Raw genomic sequence first — 17,661 nt, forward strand, 5'->3', positions numbered from 1 at the left:
CATAAATGTTTCTACTCTGCACTAATATGTCATGAAACTACCTGTCTAAAACATGATAATGCATAATGGCATTACTCACTAAACATAGAGTCCAAACAAATACCCCCCAAAAATGTGCCTCATTGTTATTTTTTTGCTTTGTTAGGTGTTGAAGGGTGACATTCGGCCTGCTATAGAAACGCATGAGATGTTATACCAGGTGATAAAAAAGCATAATTTCCTTCCAGAGGTAAGGCTATGTAGTGTTGTTGTTTTTTGTTTTTTTTACATATTTGTATATACTTCAACTAAAGATGTAATTATGTTAATCAGCTGAGTGACATTAATGTACTATTTAGAAAGCTGAGAACTCCACTTGGAAAAAAAAATGTCCCTAAGTTGTCATTTACTCAAAGTTTTACTTCATTCATTTAATTTACATAGTCTTACGTTCTGGCTGTTTCCATATGCTCAACTAGAAGAGGATCCCTGCCATCAAGAGCATGGGTCTTGAAACTGTTCAGTAGGACGTTTTTGTATGCCTGCAGCATGTATGCCTGTTAACTTTATATACACTGCCAGTTCCCTTAGAGTTGAGAACCTATTTCTTTCATTGTTTACATTTTGTCTAGGAGTTTTTTTGTTTTTCCCCTTCCAACACCTACCTTGAGATCAGATAGCACATGCTGTAATATTGTAGCTTTAAAACATGCATGTCATGCCATTAATGTTCTGAAGCCTCTAACCTGCATAACCTCTGCGTCCTGTGTCAATGCAGCAGACATCCAGTTCATGACTGTACTCTCTGTGCTTCCTTTGGAATAAGTTCCCTTCATGACAGTCGGGCATACAGTCGGAGCAAAGTTGCATGGATCCTGAAAGCCATTGGATTTCATCTCCGTAATGAGGAATCAGATGGTAGTGATTAATTCTGGCCACTGGGCAGGTGGTCTTTCTGGCTGTGAAGCAGCATGGCATCCCAATGAGGGACTTCCTCACCTGAAGATGGACACTCTCTTGCCCTACACAAGTGATGCAAGTCATTGCTAGGATTGATAGCACCAGGAGTTTAGGTTATCTACGCAGGACATATTATAGTTGAAGCATGTTGTTACAGTACACAGGCTATAACATTTATAGAATCTGAAGTTTCCCCTTGGCATCCCAGGTTCCCTGCTTTGATTACACCATTGTACTATTGAGTTCAGCCCAGCCCTTCATCTTGGCACAGAGATGACCAGCTGCTGGTGCACTGAAATATAAAGTCCATGTCGCTTCCTGGCTGTGGGTCTTTCACCATAGTCTCCAGCTGCTCTACTGACTCTGGAGACTTGAACTGCGAAGTTGATTGCAAATCTTCCCTTGGATGGTCTCTTTCACAGTCTGTCTGGCATACATCCCTTTTCAGATTCCTATGATTGTACCTGTAATCTATTATGCAGAGTTTGGACTTTCAGGTGATCAGCCTGGTGAGTGCTTTTCTTTCATTAGGGGGTTGAGGACTGTATGGAGGAAAACATCAAATTCTCTGATCCTTTGAATCAGGAGCTGCTGGGTGAGATTTCACGACCCTCCCCAATATGCTGCCCTCTATCCTTTTCTAAGACTCCGTTGTGGATTCTCCATTTCAAATTGAAAGGTAGAGAGACCACCACAATTTACTTGTCCCAACCAAGCTTCTGCTGACTGTTGTGCATCTCCAGGCTTCCCTGGGGTAGGTTCAATGTTTGGTGAACCCTATGAGTAACGAGGACTTCAAGTTCCGATCTAGACACCTGCCTAGAACTTAGTCGCTCCTGCTTATTCTTTTGTGCTGGACGATTCCCTCTTCAAGCTGATTGCCAGACCTCTTTGCTGTCTATTATGTTACCAACACCTTTGCCTAAATATTAGTGCATTTATGCCGTGGTGCCTGCAATTGGACCCTTTCGAAGACCATCCCTGCACATGGACTCCCAAGTCCTCAAACAAGTCCTGGAGGTATGGAAGAAGCCTTTATCAAACCCTGCCATTTCCAAAGCACTGAACACCAAGTATCGGCCTCCCAAGGACTTTATGGTCTTTATGTCTGGGTATTTCCCCAGAAGAATCTGTGCTGGTGATGTCAGCATCCCTGGAGGTGAAAGCAGCAGTCTTCCCAATGGACAAGGAAGCAAAATGTCTTAAGGATCATTGAACAAATTCTTCCAGGTGGGTGGTCTGTCTGCAACTGGCCAGTGCCATCATGGCCAGCTCCGATCTCAGTCTTATGCATGGGTACAATCGCTATGCATGTTATGTTAAAAGTGATTTGTAGAGTGGTAGTTCACCGGTTGGTTTCTTGGCGCTGATGAGGCAGAGTATCGCAGTCCGGACAGACTAATTATAGGCGCATGAGAAAAGCCACGTTTTGAGAAGTTTTCTGAATTTGATCAGGTTTGTGCTTAATCTGATTTCCAATGGGATGGAGTTCCTTAGTCGAGGTGCAAGGGTCGCAAACCTGCAGCCCCCTTGCCGCTTCAGTTTGAAGGTGGGTACTGCGAGAAGATGAAGATGGGCTGAGCAGAGATTGCAAGAAGGTGTATATCGGGAGATGCGGTCCGCAATAAATTTGGGGCTATGATTATTTAGGGATTTATACACCATGCAGGCAATTTTGAAGGGGCAGCGTTGGGAAATAGGTCGCCAGTGTAGTTTTTTTAGGAGAGGGGAGGCGTGTTGCCATCTGGGTTGTTTGTAGATTAGTCTTGCCGCTTGATTTTGAACTAGTTGTAGTCTTTTTGTAAGTCCAATTGGAAGTCCCAGGAAGGTAGCGTTTGCGTAGTCAAGCCGGGATAAAACCAAGGCTATCACGACCTGGATTAGTGCAGTTTGGGATAAAAGCCTGCTTATTTTACTTATTTTGCGTAGTTGCAGGAAGCAGGTGGAGATCACGGTGCTTATGTGTGCTTTGAGGGACAGATCGTTGCTTATGGTGACCCCAAGGCTCTTTACTGAGTTTGCGGGAGAGGGTGGGGGGCCAAGGTTGTTAGGACAGTAGTGAAGGCCCCAGTTATTTTGTGCGGCACCTATCAGTATTAGTTTGGTTTTGCTAGGGTTTAGTTTTAACTGATTGTGACCCATCCATTGGCGAATGAAAGTCATGGTGTCTTTGAAATCCACAATAGACTGGGGGGAGTTGTCGATGTGGAACAGGAGGGGGGAAATGGACGAGCCCTGTGCACATGTTGTTGTTAGCTTGGGGGCGGTGAACGAGCCGGAGTGGACTGCCTGGGAGTGGTTGTTTAAAAAGGATTTGATCCAGCAGAGAGCTCTGCCCCTGATACCTGCCTCTTCAACCCTTTCGGTGAGGATTACGTGATCGACCGTATCGAAGGCCACCGAAAGGTCCAGCAGTACCAGGGCCTGTGGCGTGCCTGTATCTGCTTTCTCACGTAAGGAGTCAAGTACAGCTAAGATCACAGATTCAGTGGAGTGTGCAGGTCGAAAGCCAGCTTGACTAGGGTCGAGGAATCCTGTCTGTTCCAGGAAATTAGAAAGGCAGCTGGCCACATGATCCACCAACCGCTTGGCTGTATAAGGGAGCAGAGAGATGGGCCGGTAGTTGGCTGGTGATAGTGGGTCTGCACCTGGTTTTTTGAGGAGGGGGAACTACAATGGCTTCCTTAAAGGCTTTGGGTACGCAGCCTTGCACCAGAGAGTGGTTGAGAAGGGCCAGAGCTGGGTCTGGAAGATCCGTGAATGCTGTTTGCAGAACATGAGGGGGGCAGTGGTCCCGAGGGGAGCCAGATCTAACCTTGGCCAATAGTTGGTAAAAAGTCTCTGTGTCGATGGGGGTGAATGAGTCTGTTGGGTGGGGGTTCCTGAGGGTGGACGGGGCAGTGTTGTGTGGTGACGTGGGGGGATGCTTGCTTTGATGGTGTTAATTTTGTCAATGAAGTAGGAGTTCAGGGAATTGCAGAAGGCTTGAGAGGGTTTAGGTTTATTTAATACTCTTTCTGGGTTCGACAGCTCATCTACAATAGAGAACATTTCTTTGGCCTGATTTTTAGAGTTAAGGATACGTGAGGAAAAGTAGGTAGCCTTTGCAGTAACAATGGCTTTTTTATATTCCTTCATGGCTCTGACGTAGTTGTCTTTCCCTTCTGATGAGTAGTTCTGTCTCCATTTTCTCTCTGATTGGCGCAGGGCGCGTTTAAGGGATTTCAGTTCAGGTGAGAACCATCTCTGAGCATCATGCCGACGGATGATTCTGATTTGTCTGGGTGGGGCGTGCGCGTTACTGGCTGCTAAGAGCCAGTTTGAGAAAGATTCCTCGTAGTGATTGATGTCTTGTTTCGGGGGGGGGGGGGTGCGGTGCTGCTTAGTGTGTTAATGAACTCATCACTATTGATGGTGTTCCATTTTCTTGCAATGCTGTTTTTTAGGTTTTTTTCCCCCGAAGTTAGGGAGTTTTATGATGAGTTTTATTAAATGATGGTCTACCAAATGCTAGGCTGTACGGACAGGGCTGAGACTGACAGATTGGACACCCATAGTTGGTCAAGGGTGTGACCTTTGATGTGTGTGGGGGAAGAGATCTGTTGGGTGAAGTTCAGGAATTCGAGTGATTCGGTCAATTCACGTGAGTGTGCACCTCCTTGGGGGGTCACCAGCCCAATAGTTGAAATCTCCTATCAGCAGGATTCTCGTGTGTTCGGTCACTCGGGGTGCTAATTGTTCTCTCATGGCTTGGGGGAACAGGGGCATGTGTTGGGGGGGGTCTGTAAATAAGTATACAGATGATTGGGGCAGACTGATTCAAATTTGAGCACGGTATTGTCAGTGTCTTGTAGGTTGAGTGGGGTGAGAGCGGAGAAGGTCAGTTATTTATTAATGATGGCTGCGACGCCGACGCCGCCATGCTTCTTTGCTTATGGACTGTGCTTTAGAAACTTGCTCAAACTTGGGCAAAGAAGCTGCAGATGAGAAACTGATGGCACCTCATTGGCACAGCCATCCGTACCGTAGATACTGTGACGGTCATGGTCAAAACACTGAGTGCCATCTAAGCCGTGCCAGCCACATCAACTTTTTTCAATCAACTAAGGCCTTTTAGTATTTCAAGGCTTGGAGTTTTTTTCTCTCTAAGAGGCTTTCCCTCTGCCACCACCCATATATATATATATATACATAAGTTAATTTGCATGGTTCCTTTCTGTGGTAGTGACAGGCTGTGCTCTGCAGCTACCACGGGCCACTTCTGCAGCATTAAGCATCCTCTGAACTTTTTCAGGAGGTGGAGGTGCTTTTATTTTTGCATTCAGTTGTGGAAAAGGAACAGAGCTACTGCTCCCACTTCTTCCTTGTAAAGAAAAAGGGTGGGTGCGCCTCCCTGTACTGGATCTTTACAATCTCATCCAATACTTTTCCTGAAAAAGTTTGAAAAGATAATTCTATCCCAAGTTATGCAGCTGAAAATAGCGACTTCCATTGTTGGATTTCTTTGTTGACATTCTGGTTTACAGAAAGATATGTTGGCCCCTACAGCATCGTTTCTGCTTTAGTAGAAGGTGCAGTGCTACACATCTAACAGTCTCTTTCAAGCAGCTGTCTTGGCGGATGTGTGCTCCACTCTAGCTGACTTTAAAAGCCCTGTACAAGATTTGTTCCCAGTGAACTATGCAAAATACTTTTCATTTGCCCGAATGATTGTCTCCAAGGGTAGTTTTGGACTTCTCTGCTTCCAGGAGGTTTACAGCTATCAGCCAAGCAATAGATCACCAACGGACCTTCAATAACTTAAGTCAGTTTGGTAGCTTCAGAGGATTCTTTTTGTTTAACAACAAATTTTATTGAGTTTATAACACCCAGTGGGCGAACCCCAGTAATCGGTATATAGACATATGACGAAATGTAGATACAAAAGATACCGAAGAGGACCTCACCAGAGTATCTGCGAAACATTCGATCCAATATCCCACCCCTCCCTCCCAACCCTGCACCACACTTCCCACATGGAACAGTAAAGACATACACGATCACAAAACTATGTCCACTGCCACAGCCAATGAACACATTAGATTGGTGAGTCATTGATGATTAGCCTTTCAATAAGGTCTGGATTCGCTGACTGTGAACGGATGTATAAGTCAATACCCCGGTATTTAGCCCACTTGGTCCAAATCTACCCATGTTTCTGCGGGCAACCCCGTGCCTGAAACACTGCCACTTCACCCGACCTACATTTATCTAGGGCTGTTTTCCAAGCCGCCACCCCGGTGGGAGAGGAAGACTTTCAATGCTGCGCAATGTCGCACTTGGCTAAGGTGAGACCGAGGATTAGAAGGTGCCTCTTGTATCCTTTTCCCCCGATGTCTTCCGTGCTATGAAGAAGTATTAGTCGAGGATCCTCCGGGAGGTCCCAGCATAACACCCGCCCCAGACAGGACAGCACCCCGACCAGAAGTGTTGTAGTGCAGTGCTGCTCGAGACCGTGTGAAGGAAGGACCCGTCGTCAGAATTACAACGGAGGCAGGTAGGGGCCTGAATAGCCCCCATCTTCCAAAGGCAAAGGCGGGTGTAATATACTCTGTGAAGATACTTGAACTGAATCAACCTGTACCTAGAGGAGACGGCGGCATACCTGGGGCTGGCAAGGGCCTCAGTCCAGTCATCGTCAGTGAGGGCTGGTAAATCCGCTTCCCACGCTGCCCTAGAGCGGTGTATGTGTGTCTTGGAGTGTGTTGTCAGGGTCTATTATAGTTGGCGGATTTTGTGTCCTCCCAGATCCCCCATCAACAGTCTGCCCTCTAGTGAGTGGAATTCGGGTAAGGACGTAAGGTGCATTATCAGGGGGGACAGGGCATGGCAGAGCTGAAGATACTTGTGGAACTGTCACTTGTGTAGGTCAAACTCCTCCTGCAGCTCTGAAAGGATTTAAGCGTGGGCCCGCGCATCACATCACCCAATGTAGATATTCCTATATCATCCCATCTATGGAACCCGGTTAGAGTGGAGATGGGCCGGAGGTGCTTGCCCCGCCAAAGGGGAGTCGTGCCTGTCAGCATACCCCACCAGCCCATGGACCGGGATACACGTCTCGAGATCTGGATTACCGTACGGCAGGCCGGGGGAAGAGCCTCCAAGGACGAGTTACTGTATAAGAGATCCAATAGTGGGTGTTCCGCCAGGAAGAGCCGCTCCACCGCATAGGCCGGATCAGTCTGAGGGTTGTACCACCATTCATTAATGACTAAGAGCTGAGACGGAGGGATAGGATACGAGAAATTCTGCAGCTTATAAAGCAAGCGCGGCAGGGACACCATTTTGAATATGGGCGACCGGCCGTATAAGGATAAGGGAAGGTGGGACCATACCGTCGTCTCCTCACGTACCGCCGGAAGCAAGGGGGCTATGTTGCGCGACCACGCCATAGTGGGACATCTAGTGATATGGACTCCGAGGTATTTGAACCCCTCGTCCGCAATGACCAGCTACGAGGCCCAGGTTTGACTCCCCTGTTCGCCGCATATGGGGAAAAGGATCGACTTGGACGGGTTGACATGTAGTCCTGTTGTTTCACTTAACACCCGCAAGATCTGAAGCACTCTCGGTCCGGTGACCCAAGGGTCGGAAAAGAAGAATAACGCGTCGTCCGCATAGAGTGCTATCCTGTACGAGCTCTCAGGCGACCAGACCAGTCCCCGATAAACTGCATCCAAGCATACCCACGCAGCCAGTGGCTCTATCGCTAAAGCGAAAAGAAGCAGAGAGAGGGGGCAACCCTGTCTGGTCCCACTGCGGATGGGTAAGGAGGGAGAACGGTAGCCGGCCACACGAATCGAGGCTGAAAGATCTGTATACAGCAATTTAACATATGCACATAACCGGGGCCCCATGTTGACAGCTTCCAAAAGTTTAAAAAGATAGGTCCAACTCAGGGAGTCGAACGCCTTGTCGATGTCAGCTAGCAGGACAGCCACAGGGCGTCCCAGACGGTGGACCTCGGCAACAGCATTGTGCGTGCGCCGTATGTTATGCCTGGTGGAGCGTTGCGGCATAAAGCCAGACTGGTCTGGGTGAACTAGGTCTAGAATGCAGGTGCGGATGCGATCAGCTAACACCTTCCCCAGTAATTTTGGCTCGAAGTTTAATCGGGATATGGTGCGGTATGAACCCGGGGCCTCCGGAGGGCGACCCGGTTTGAGAAAAACAACCATTTCGGCATGGCACCAGTCCGGGGGCAAGATCGCCTGCTCCAACGCCTAGTGCAATGCGCCAAGAAGGTGGGGACTGACGGTCCCCATATGGGGGGGGCGCAAAAAAATCGCAGGGCAACCAGTTGGGGCCCGGTTCACGGTCCGGGTGTGTATTGGTGAGGGCCGCCTGCAGCTCCTCCAAAGAGATTAGCTTGTCGAGAACATCTCGCTGCTCATCAGAGAGGACCTATGGAGGGATATCAACAAGAAAAGCATCTATAAGCGGTTCAGCGAGTCCCTCACAATCACTGTATAGGGCAGCATAGAAATCGGCAAAGGCCTGCACCACTGCCCCCGGGGAGGCGCCCATGTCTCCGGCAGGAGACCTCAATAAAGGGAATTGCGTCGGGAAAACCCTTGCTTGACATAGTCTGTGGAGCATCTGACTAGATTTATCGCCCCATTGATCTATCCTGTGCTAAGTTGCCAGCCAGGTATCTTTGGCATTGTCCGTGAGCAGCTGGTGCAGCTGCTGTTGGACATGGAGCAGGTTGCGGCGGGCACCGGCGTCGGAGCCCTCCCCTAACGAGGCCTGGAGAGCAAGCTGTCTATCTTCTAGGTCTTGAATCTGTGCCAGGCGGCGCCGCTTTTCCCCAGTGCGATAGCTGATATCAGCCCCCCGAATCGTAGGTTTAAAGGCTTCCCACAATATTATCTGGGATTGAGTGGACCCGGTGTTGAAAGCGAAATAATCTGCCGTGGCTCGATGGAGCATCTCCTTGATATCTGGAATCTCTAAGCAACCAAGGAGACATGCGCCAACGATATGAGGGACGACTGGTCTGCAGGTGGAGTTTGAGCTGAATGGGTGAGTGATCGGACAAGCCACGTGAAAGGATAGAGGTATGTGACACTCGGTGCAGGTAGCTACATGGGAGGAACATGTAATCTAGACGTGAGAGGGTGGGGTGTACGGATGATGCATATGTAAATCCAGCTTCAGAGGGATGAAAGGCCCGTCATGTTTCCGCCCAACCCAGTGTATGCGCCAAGATGTTAAGTTTAGACCTAGGAGGAGGGGTGGTCGGTGGTCGTGCCCGCCACCTATCCGGGGGAGCCATTACGTCATTCCAGTCCCCACCGAGGATAGTCAAGCCGTCAGGGAAATCCTCCCCAGAGTTGTCAGTCTGTCAATGAACGTCTGACCGAGAGGAGGTGGGACATATATATGCTCCCAATTGAAATCTGTTCCCCAGCCAGGGTGCCAGAAACGGCCGTAAAGCGTCCACCCGGTTCAGACCAATGCTGAGTAACTTGAAATGGGACTCTGCGGTGAATATGTATGGCTGTACCGCTTGCCCCCCTAGAGAAGCCGGAGTGGTACACTGTGGCATATCCATAGCGAGAGACACGTGCCTTGTTGCCTAGCATGTGAGTTTCTTGCAGCAGCAAGACATCAGCTGAGTAACGTTTTGCCAGGTGCAGTACAGCCCCTCTTTTAATCTTATTCAACAAGCCCCATACATTCCAGGACACGATATTGAGATCTCCTAGGGGAGTGCCATTAGCTGTGTGTGTCCTGAACCATCAGTGGGGTGTAGAGCAGAGGTCAATGTGGACATATGGGACATAAAGAACGACTGTGAAACAAACCGCAAATTTCCCCCCCCCAGCCCCTCCCGCCTCCCCCCTATACATCCTAAAACACGGAGTACCTGTCGCGGAGGAATCTCGTCCTGGCCCCCAAACGTGAAGACCCTGGCAGACCCTCCAAGGGATCCCCCCTCCCAACATTACCCATGAGAACTCAAAACAGGGAAGGCGTGTAAGACCCGCTCCCTCCAGGGAAAGAGCAGCAGTCCCTAGCTCATAGTGGCAGGATATCCCGGCATGTAGCAGCAGCCAACGGGCTCCGCAGTCGAATGAGACACGGAAGAGTCAATACACCAAAGCATGTCCCAGCCTCGGGCTGCCTCAGTCTGCAGAGTCTTTATTATGGGAGCGCCAGTTGGAACAGGATAGATGTCGTCGATGAGTAGCGTCTCCACCCTGCCGGCCATTCCGATGCGAGCCTTGAAAAGAGTCAGAGTCTAAAGGGGGCGGAGAATGTGGCGTCGCTCATCTGTCCACGCGAATACCTCCTCCGGGGTATCAAAGAAGTACGTTTTTAAATTGTAGGTGACCTTCAGACGGGCCAGGAACATGAGCGCATAAGATAGGTTCAGATCGCGCAGACGCCACTTGGTCGCAACAAAGGATTGACGCTGCTGCTGCTGGACGGTCCGGGTGTAGTCCGGGAAGGCCATGATGGGATGGGACTCAAAAACCATTTTTTCCTTGTGTGTCCTGGCAACGCGAAGAATGGCACCATGGTCAGCGTAATTAAGAAGGCGAGCAATAACCGGTCGTGGGCGCTCCCCCGGCTTCTTGGTCGGGGCACGATGGGCCCTCTCAATAATGAAGCAGGAAGAGATGTTGTCTGCGGGTAGCAGCGCCTTGAGCCAGTCTGAGAGGAAGCCACCCATCGAGGATCCCTCGCAACCCTCCAGAAAAACCACCAGGCGGATGTTGTTGCGACGGGCCCGTACTTCCGCATCTTCGGCCCTAGCCGCCAGTTCTCTAGATACCATGGCCAGCTTGTCGGCTTGGCGGTTTGTGACTAATTGATGGCCTCCAGGAGTGTCACCGTGTCTGATGAGACGCCCTCAGCGGCACCTTTACCCGCTGGGGTGGCTGTGGTGTATTGGTCGATGGTGGGTTGTTTAGGTACCGCCGCACCGGGGTTGCCCTTGCCCATGATGGTGTGGGGGGGGGGGGGGTCTGCTCCAGAACAGTCAGTGCCACAGCCAGAGGTAGAGATAAAGGGGGGAGCGGTAGGGTACACCACCCACCTCAGGGCGGGGCAGAGCACCACAACTGTGTCCTCAGCCCGAAAGCCCAATCCCAGGCGGCGAGTACAGGTATCCCCTCAAAGAGCCCCCGGGGCCTCCAATATACTGGGGCAGTCAGGACAATCAGTGCGGCTGCCCCGGGCAGCCATCAGTCAGGGGGGGGGAGGGGGGACTGGCTGGCATGGGCCGACTCCCCCGTCCAAACCTGCCCCTGATCGGCGGAGCCCTCCGTCCTCCTCAGGGGGTCAGGCGCGTGGGGTAGCAGTAGATGGGCGCAATGGGCACCAGAGTCTGGCCCGACAGGTCCCCCTCCCAGCTCACCGCAATGAAGTAGTGCACAGGAGTCCTCAGGCAGAGCGGCAGTCCACGGCAGTCTGGAAGCCCGCAGGGCCCCACCGGCAGAATCCAGGCCCAGGGTAGGCCTCACCAGGCCCAAAGCCTCTCCAGCAGGGGATCGGAGGCAGAGACAGCCGGCGGAGGGGCGCTGCGCTGGTAGTGCGCCCCCTGCCGCCTCTCAGGACCGGGACTTGATCCGCAGCTACAATGGGGCCGCCGGGCAGGATGGTGTCGGCCCCAGCACGGCCGCCACAGCTCGGCCACAGCCGGCCGCCAATGCGTGCGTGGTCTCCGCCAGTCCGGCGAGTCGCGGGTGCGGCGGCCGAATCGGGCTCCCTGCCGCCTCTAAAGCACCTCAGTACGATCGCCTCATGACCGCGTGCAATCCGCTCACCCAAGCCGAGTGTCTGGGACCAGGATTATGGCAGATGATGTCCCTGGAAGGAGTGAACTGCGGAGCTCTACGGAGACACGTCCGCCATGTTCGGCTCCCAGGCCAGGCCCCCCGCTTCAGAGGGTTCTATGACTGCATGTATCTCCCAACAGAGTGATACCCCATGAAAAGCTCTACATGTGCACTTTGCAATTCTACCGGGCAAAGCACTCGGACCAGGTGAGAAAAGAGCGTTTGAACCTTACCCCAGTGCACTCACCGTGGTTTGGAGGCACTCTGCCCAACATCCTGGTATTATGCACACTCCTCCTGCCCCATCCATAGTTTGCCTTTCCTCTTCCTTCTTATAGTATGGTTGAGGTCCTATTGTAGGCAGCTCTAAATCAGTGCCTTGTGGGACCCATCATTTCTCTTCATGCACTTAAACATGTTGTAACTGAAGGCATTTTTTCAATCTATTTTTATTCGCATCCAAAAACACACATGAAATGGAGCCATGGCTCAGTGTAATCCAGAGTAGAAAATTAAGACCCCTGTCAGTGTAATGCATACGTCTATGTAGCTAATGGCAGCATTCCCCCATAATATTTGAAATTCTATACCACATGCCCCACATATTTAAATGAGAACACTCTTCTTAATGGAGAGGGGGAACTGGACTAAGAACCTACTCTATCATGGAACAATCCAATTTAGGCACGAGTAACCCCTTAAGAATTTCAGTGTTTGAAGCCAAATAGTCCAATAACCCACCAGCACCCCAACAAGAGACACACCTTGTTTAATTGCACTCTTAGAAAGAGGCAGTGACTATACAGCACTATGTTTATTCAGCCACACTGTACCGCTTTGATTTTTGCGACCCTTAAGAATGGCGGGTACCCCAGGCTGTCGTCTCCCACCTCCAGACTACGGCGAACCTTCTGCACTCCCTGGGGTAACTATTAACATGCCAAAGTCACACCTGACTCCTGTAAGGAAGTGGCCCTTTTTGTCATGGTCACCACCACTTTTTGCCACTGGCACTGATGTTTTTCGAATGATGTGCACTCGGGCCCTGCAAACCAGTCTGCAATGCTCTATCCCTAAAAACAAGGGTAAATGATCTAATTGTATTACAATTGGCACACATTTTAGCTCCGCAGTTAGTCCCTAGTAAATGGTACCCATGGTATCAAGGGAATGAGTACTAAAGAGGGTCCCTAAGGGCTGCAGCATGTATTATGCCACTCTAAGGGACCCCCCAAACAAATTCCATGCAGACTCCCATTACAGACTGCGTGACATGGTGCGAACCATGTGTGAAAACACGACATGGCACACTCACTGTTTGCCATGCCAAAGTCACTGCATATATTATATGTAAGACACCCATACAGCAGGTTGTTGAGCCCTAAGGCAGGGTGCATTATATTTTACTTGAGGACATATCTACATGAGCAGATATGCCCCTGTGATGTCATATACTGTTACTAGATCTTGAAAGTGAACAGGGAAGCCATCTTAAGGTATCTACTGGGCACAGGTCATTACTAGTTACCCAGCTACAGAATGCTTCACTGAAACCTATGTTTTTTGCTATCAAATACCATGTCTTAATAAATCCATACTGATTCCAGTATTGAGTTAAGGCATGCACCAAGAGGGCCCTATAGAGTTGCCCCCTGACCCCTACTAGTTTCCAGTGTTCTAGCTGACTGGTACCGTCCATCCTGCCACCACAGACAAGTTTCTGACCCCCTGTAGGTGAGATTCAGTACTCCCTGGGGTCAGGAAACCATGCCTGCTCCGAAGAAGGTGTTCTCACCTCCTCCAGCAGGATGGCTAGTGAATCTGCTTACCAAGGCCAGAGGATTCTAAGCCTCTGCCACCTTTGATATGTGACCCCGTCTTCCCCCAGACCTGGAGAATGCCACCCCCTAAGGCCCATTTGGCACCAGGACAGGCAGAAAATTAGATATGTGGTAGGCATGTTGCATCTCCAGGCTAGTCACACCCCTAAGGTGGGCTGCCTGAAGAGTTCCACCATCTTGTTTTTGGTGAAATTAGGAACGCTGGTACAGGGTTATGCCCACTCACCACAGGAAGTGGTCATATAGGGGTGTAGTGAACTCAGGGGTAAGTAGCCCATTGCCTACTACCCTTCCCTCCCCTTAACACCCCTAAATATAGTATTTAGGTGGCCCGACACCTGGAACTGAGATTCCTCTTCCTGAAAGAGGGACAAAGAAGTGAGAACTGTGCACCAGCACTGAACAAAGCCCTGCCTGGCAGTTGCCATCCTGACAATCACAAAGACCGACTCGTCCAAAAGCAGAGCAGCCTCCTCAAACCCTTGGAGGACTGCCTAGCACTTCATCGATCCAACAATATCGCCCTTGGAGTGGAGGAGCCACTTCCCTGCGCCAGCAGGCACTGACCGCACCTGCCAGGTCCACTGTTTTGCTTACAGTAGGGTCCACTGAAGCAGCAACTCGCCAGGAGGAGGAAACAGAGTGTTCGAGGCATGTAGAGCTGCAGATTGTACACTTAGCATAGATCGCCATCTGGTGTTGCGCCCGGATGTTTGCAGTTTGTTTTTCTTCTTGGACAGTCTTTGGAAGTCACGAGTTTGGTGACTCCTCCTTCGGTCTGTACTGCGCATGGGCTTCGGCTCCATCCTCAGATTGTTTTTTTCCGCCATCGGGCTCGGATGTGATACTTCGTGCTCCGGCTTCGAACTTCTACGGTTCCAGCCTCGACGGAAAATCCTCGTTTCTTCGAGTTTCTTCATCATCATCTTCATCTCTCGAAGCGGCACTTTTCTCCATCCCGTACATCGGCACCGGCCTTCGGGCCCTCCTCGACTCCGGTCCCGGCCGATGGAAAGGACTCAGTTCAAAAAGTGCCCAAAATGTGGGTCTAAATTTCCCCACACCGACCTCCATCAGGTGTGTAATCTTTGCCTCTCTCCAGAACACGAGGCCAGAGACTGCCCCGCCTGTAAGTCTTTTCGATCGAAGAAAACCATCCGGGATCGAAAAGCTCGACGCACCATGGCGCACTCATCGTCTGCAGCTCCACCGGACATCTTCGGAGACGGCGCCGAAGCTTCGGGGCAAACACACACCGAGCAGGAAGAAGACGTCGTCAGCGCTTCCGAGGCCGACGACTCCGACGTGGAGGACATCACACCGGCGCAGCGGGCCGTGAGTACTGTGCCCCCTCCCACCCCCGCGCCCAAAACCAAAGAGACTCCGGTTACTCCCTCGCCTGCCGGCCTGGGCAAAACCAAGACCAAAGCTTCGATCACCCCACCTTCGGGCCCGGTGTCGAAGCCTCCAAAGTCTCACGGCAGCTCGGGATCGAGCCAGCCGACGCCCGGTGCCGAAAAACAGCATCCGGCACCGAAGAAAGCAATATCCAGCTCGACTCCGAAGCCACCGGTGCCGAAGCCTGGACTCTCGGTGCCGACCAAACACAAACAAAAATCTGTCGGCACCGACGCTCCGGCGCCGAAAACTCCTTCGACGCCGAAAAAACCGGAGGCCCCAAAAAAGCATGGCGCACACAAACAATCGAAGTCCTCGGTTCCGAAATCACCGTTGCCGACGGACGATTCGACGCCATTGGCTCTGTTTACACCAGACCCTTTACAAAAGACTCTGTCCAAAGATCCAAAGACTGGACTATTGACTTTAATTATCAAGAAAAGACGCCTTGATACTCCGGCTCCTCCTCCACCACCCAAACGGAAGGACTCTGCTACTTCTCCCCTCAGAGTGCCCTCCCCACTACCACCTCCTCCACCCCCTCCCCCTCCCAGGTCTCCGCCACCTTTACCTCACTACTCTCCGGCCCCGTCCCCAGATCCGGACGACGGGGACCCGGACAATTATCCGGCGGACGCCCCAATGGATCCCACTCCACCAGGGACCCCAGACCCGTGGGAGGATTACAATAACCCTGATGTACCCGATATTCCTCAGGACGACCTATACCCATCCAGGCCGTCTCCTCCAGAGGACTCCTTAGGGTTCCATCATTTAGTGCAGAGAGCAGCACACTACCATGGGGTGGACATGTACACTGAACCAGTGGAAGACGACTTCTTACTGGATACATTCGACATACAGGACAAATCCATCTCTATCTTACCCATGCTTAAGGGTGTCACCAAGCATGCCGCAGAGGTGTTCAAAGACCCTGTCAGGGCCAGGGTACTAAACCCTAGAATAGAGAAAAAGTATAAGGCGGCACCCACAGACCCTGCATACATTAAGGGCCCTGCTCCCTTAGATTCCCTAGTTGTCTCTACAGCTAGAAAGCGGGCTAACTCCCAGTCCTCAGGAGAAGCCCCACCGCCAGACAAGGAATCCAAACTCCTAGACGCGTCTGGCAAGCGCACCGCCTCTCAAGCTGCAAACATGTGGCGCATTGCAAACACACAATGAATGAATGAATGATTACAGTCTTATATAGCGCATAGCTACCCGAAGGCATCCCAGCGCTTAACTCACTAGATCTTGAGGAAATCAGGCAAACAGGAAGGTTTTTAAACTCTTCCTGAACCTGAGATGGTTAGCTTCCAATCTGATGGAGTCGGGAAGTTTGTTCCAAAGGGTGGCGGCTTGGAGGGAGAAGCGCCTGCCTCCCATTCGCACTCTCCTGGTTCTGGGAATTGCAATCAGCTTCTTATTTTCAGACCTTAGAGCTCGTCCTGGTCGAAATAAATGAAACATAGATTGAATCAGGGAGGGTCCTATTTTATTAATAGCTTTATGGACCGTAGTCAGCGCTTTGAACTGTACTCTTTGCTGGACAGGCAGCCAATGCAGTTGACGCAGTGCTGGCTTAGCAGAGGTCCGACGAGGGATATCCAGCAGCATTCGGGCCGCGCAGTTCTGTACTGTCTGCAAGGTTTTTATGGTAGCTTGTGTGGTGCCTAAATACAGCGCATTAGAATAGTCCAAGCGTGAGAGAATCGGCGCCTGCACTAATATTCTCCTGGCCTCAAACGGAAGGAGTTTAATTATCTTCCGAAGAAGTCTAATGAAGGCATAGCAGGTTCCTGCCACCTTGCGAGCCTGAACACCAAAGTTCAGGGCAGGATCAAGCCAGACCCCCAGGCTCTTGATTTGTTCCTTAGGTGGCGGTGGAGGGCCCAGATTAGACGGCCACCAGTTCTCTACCGTATTGGATGGTTTATAACCTAGCAGCATCACCTCCGTTTTTGATCCATTCAACTTTAGGAAGGATCGGTCCATCCATTCCTTAACTTTATTAAGGCACAGGGAGAGGTTCTCAAATGGGGCGCCCTGAGAAGCCAGGGAGATGATAAGCTGCGTGTCATCTGCATACGTTACCAGCTGTACTCCCCAGGGCAACACCACCTCAGCCAATGGCCTCATGTAAATGTTAAATAGGGTAGGGCTGAGGGAAGAACCCTGGGGGACACCACATTGCAGACGCATTTGGGGGGAACAGGCATCATCCTCAAAGACCGCAAAAGTCCTATCGGACAGAAAAGAGCGCAGCCACTTTAGTGTGCCTCCTCCGACACCTACTTCCATCAATCTATGAATCAAGATGGAATGATTCACGGTGTCGAAGGCGGCACTAAGATCTAATAACAAAATGGCTGCCCTATCTCCATTGTCCACAATCTTCCTCGCCTCCTCTACAACAGTGATTAGGGCTGTTTCAGTGCCCTGCTTAGCTCTAAATCCTGTTTGAGTGATATGGAGGGAATTGCTGCTCTCAAGATAGGATCCCAACAATGCGTTCACATGCTTCTCCGCCAGCTTACTGATGGTTGGCAGTAAGGAAATAGGCCGATAATTAGCCCAGTCTTCTGGGTTTAGGTTTGGCTTCTTCAATAAAGCTTTCACTTTTGCCTGTTTCCAAGAAGAAGGGACTATGC

The 17,661-nt window shown here is 50.8% G+C and overlaps 1 protein-coding gene across 1 annotated transcript in view; it reads left to right on the forward strand.

Annotated features, from left to right (window-relative positions):
- The window catches only part of EDEM3 (ER degradation enhancing alpha-mannosidase like protein 3), a 326,937-nt gene that overhangs the window by 179,620 nt on the left and 129,656 nt on the right, over window positions 1-17,661 (forward strand). The window contains exon 11 of the mRNA XM_085601522.1: window positions 146-229. Within this exon, the coding sequence (XP_085457648.1) occupies window positions 146-229 (84 nt within the window). The remainder of the gene's footprint in view (window positions 1-145; window positions 230-17,661) is intronic.

The sequence above is a fragment of the Triturus cristatus genome, chromosome 4_2 (assembly GCF_964204655.1).
Source record: "Triturus cristatus chromosome 4_2, aTriCri1.1, whole genome shotgun sequence".
NCBI lineage: Eukaryota > Metazoa > Chordata > Amphibia > Caudata > Salamandridae > Triturus > Triturus cristatus.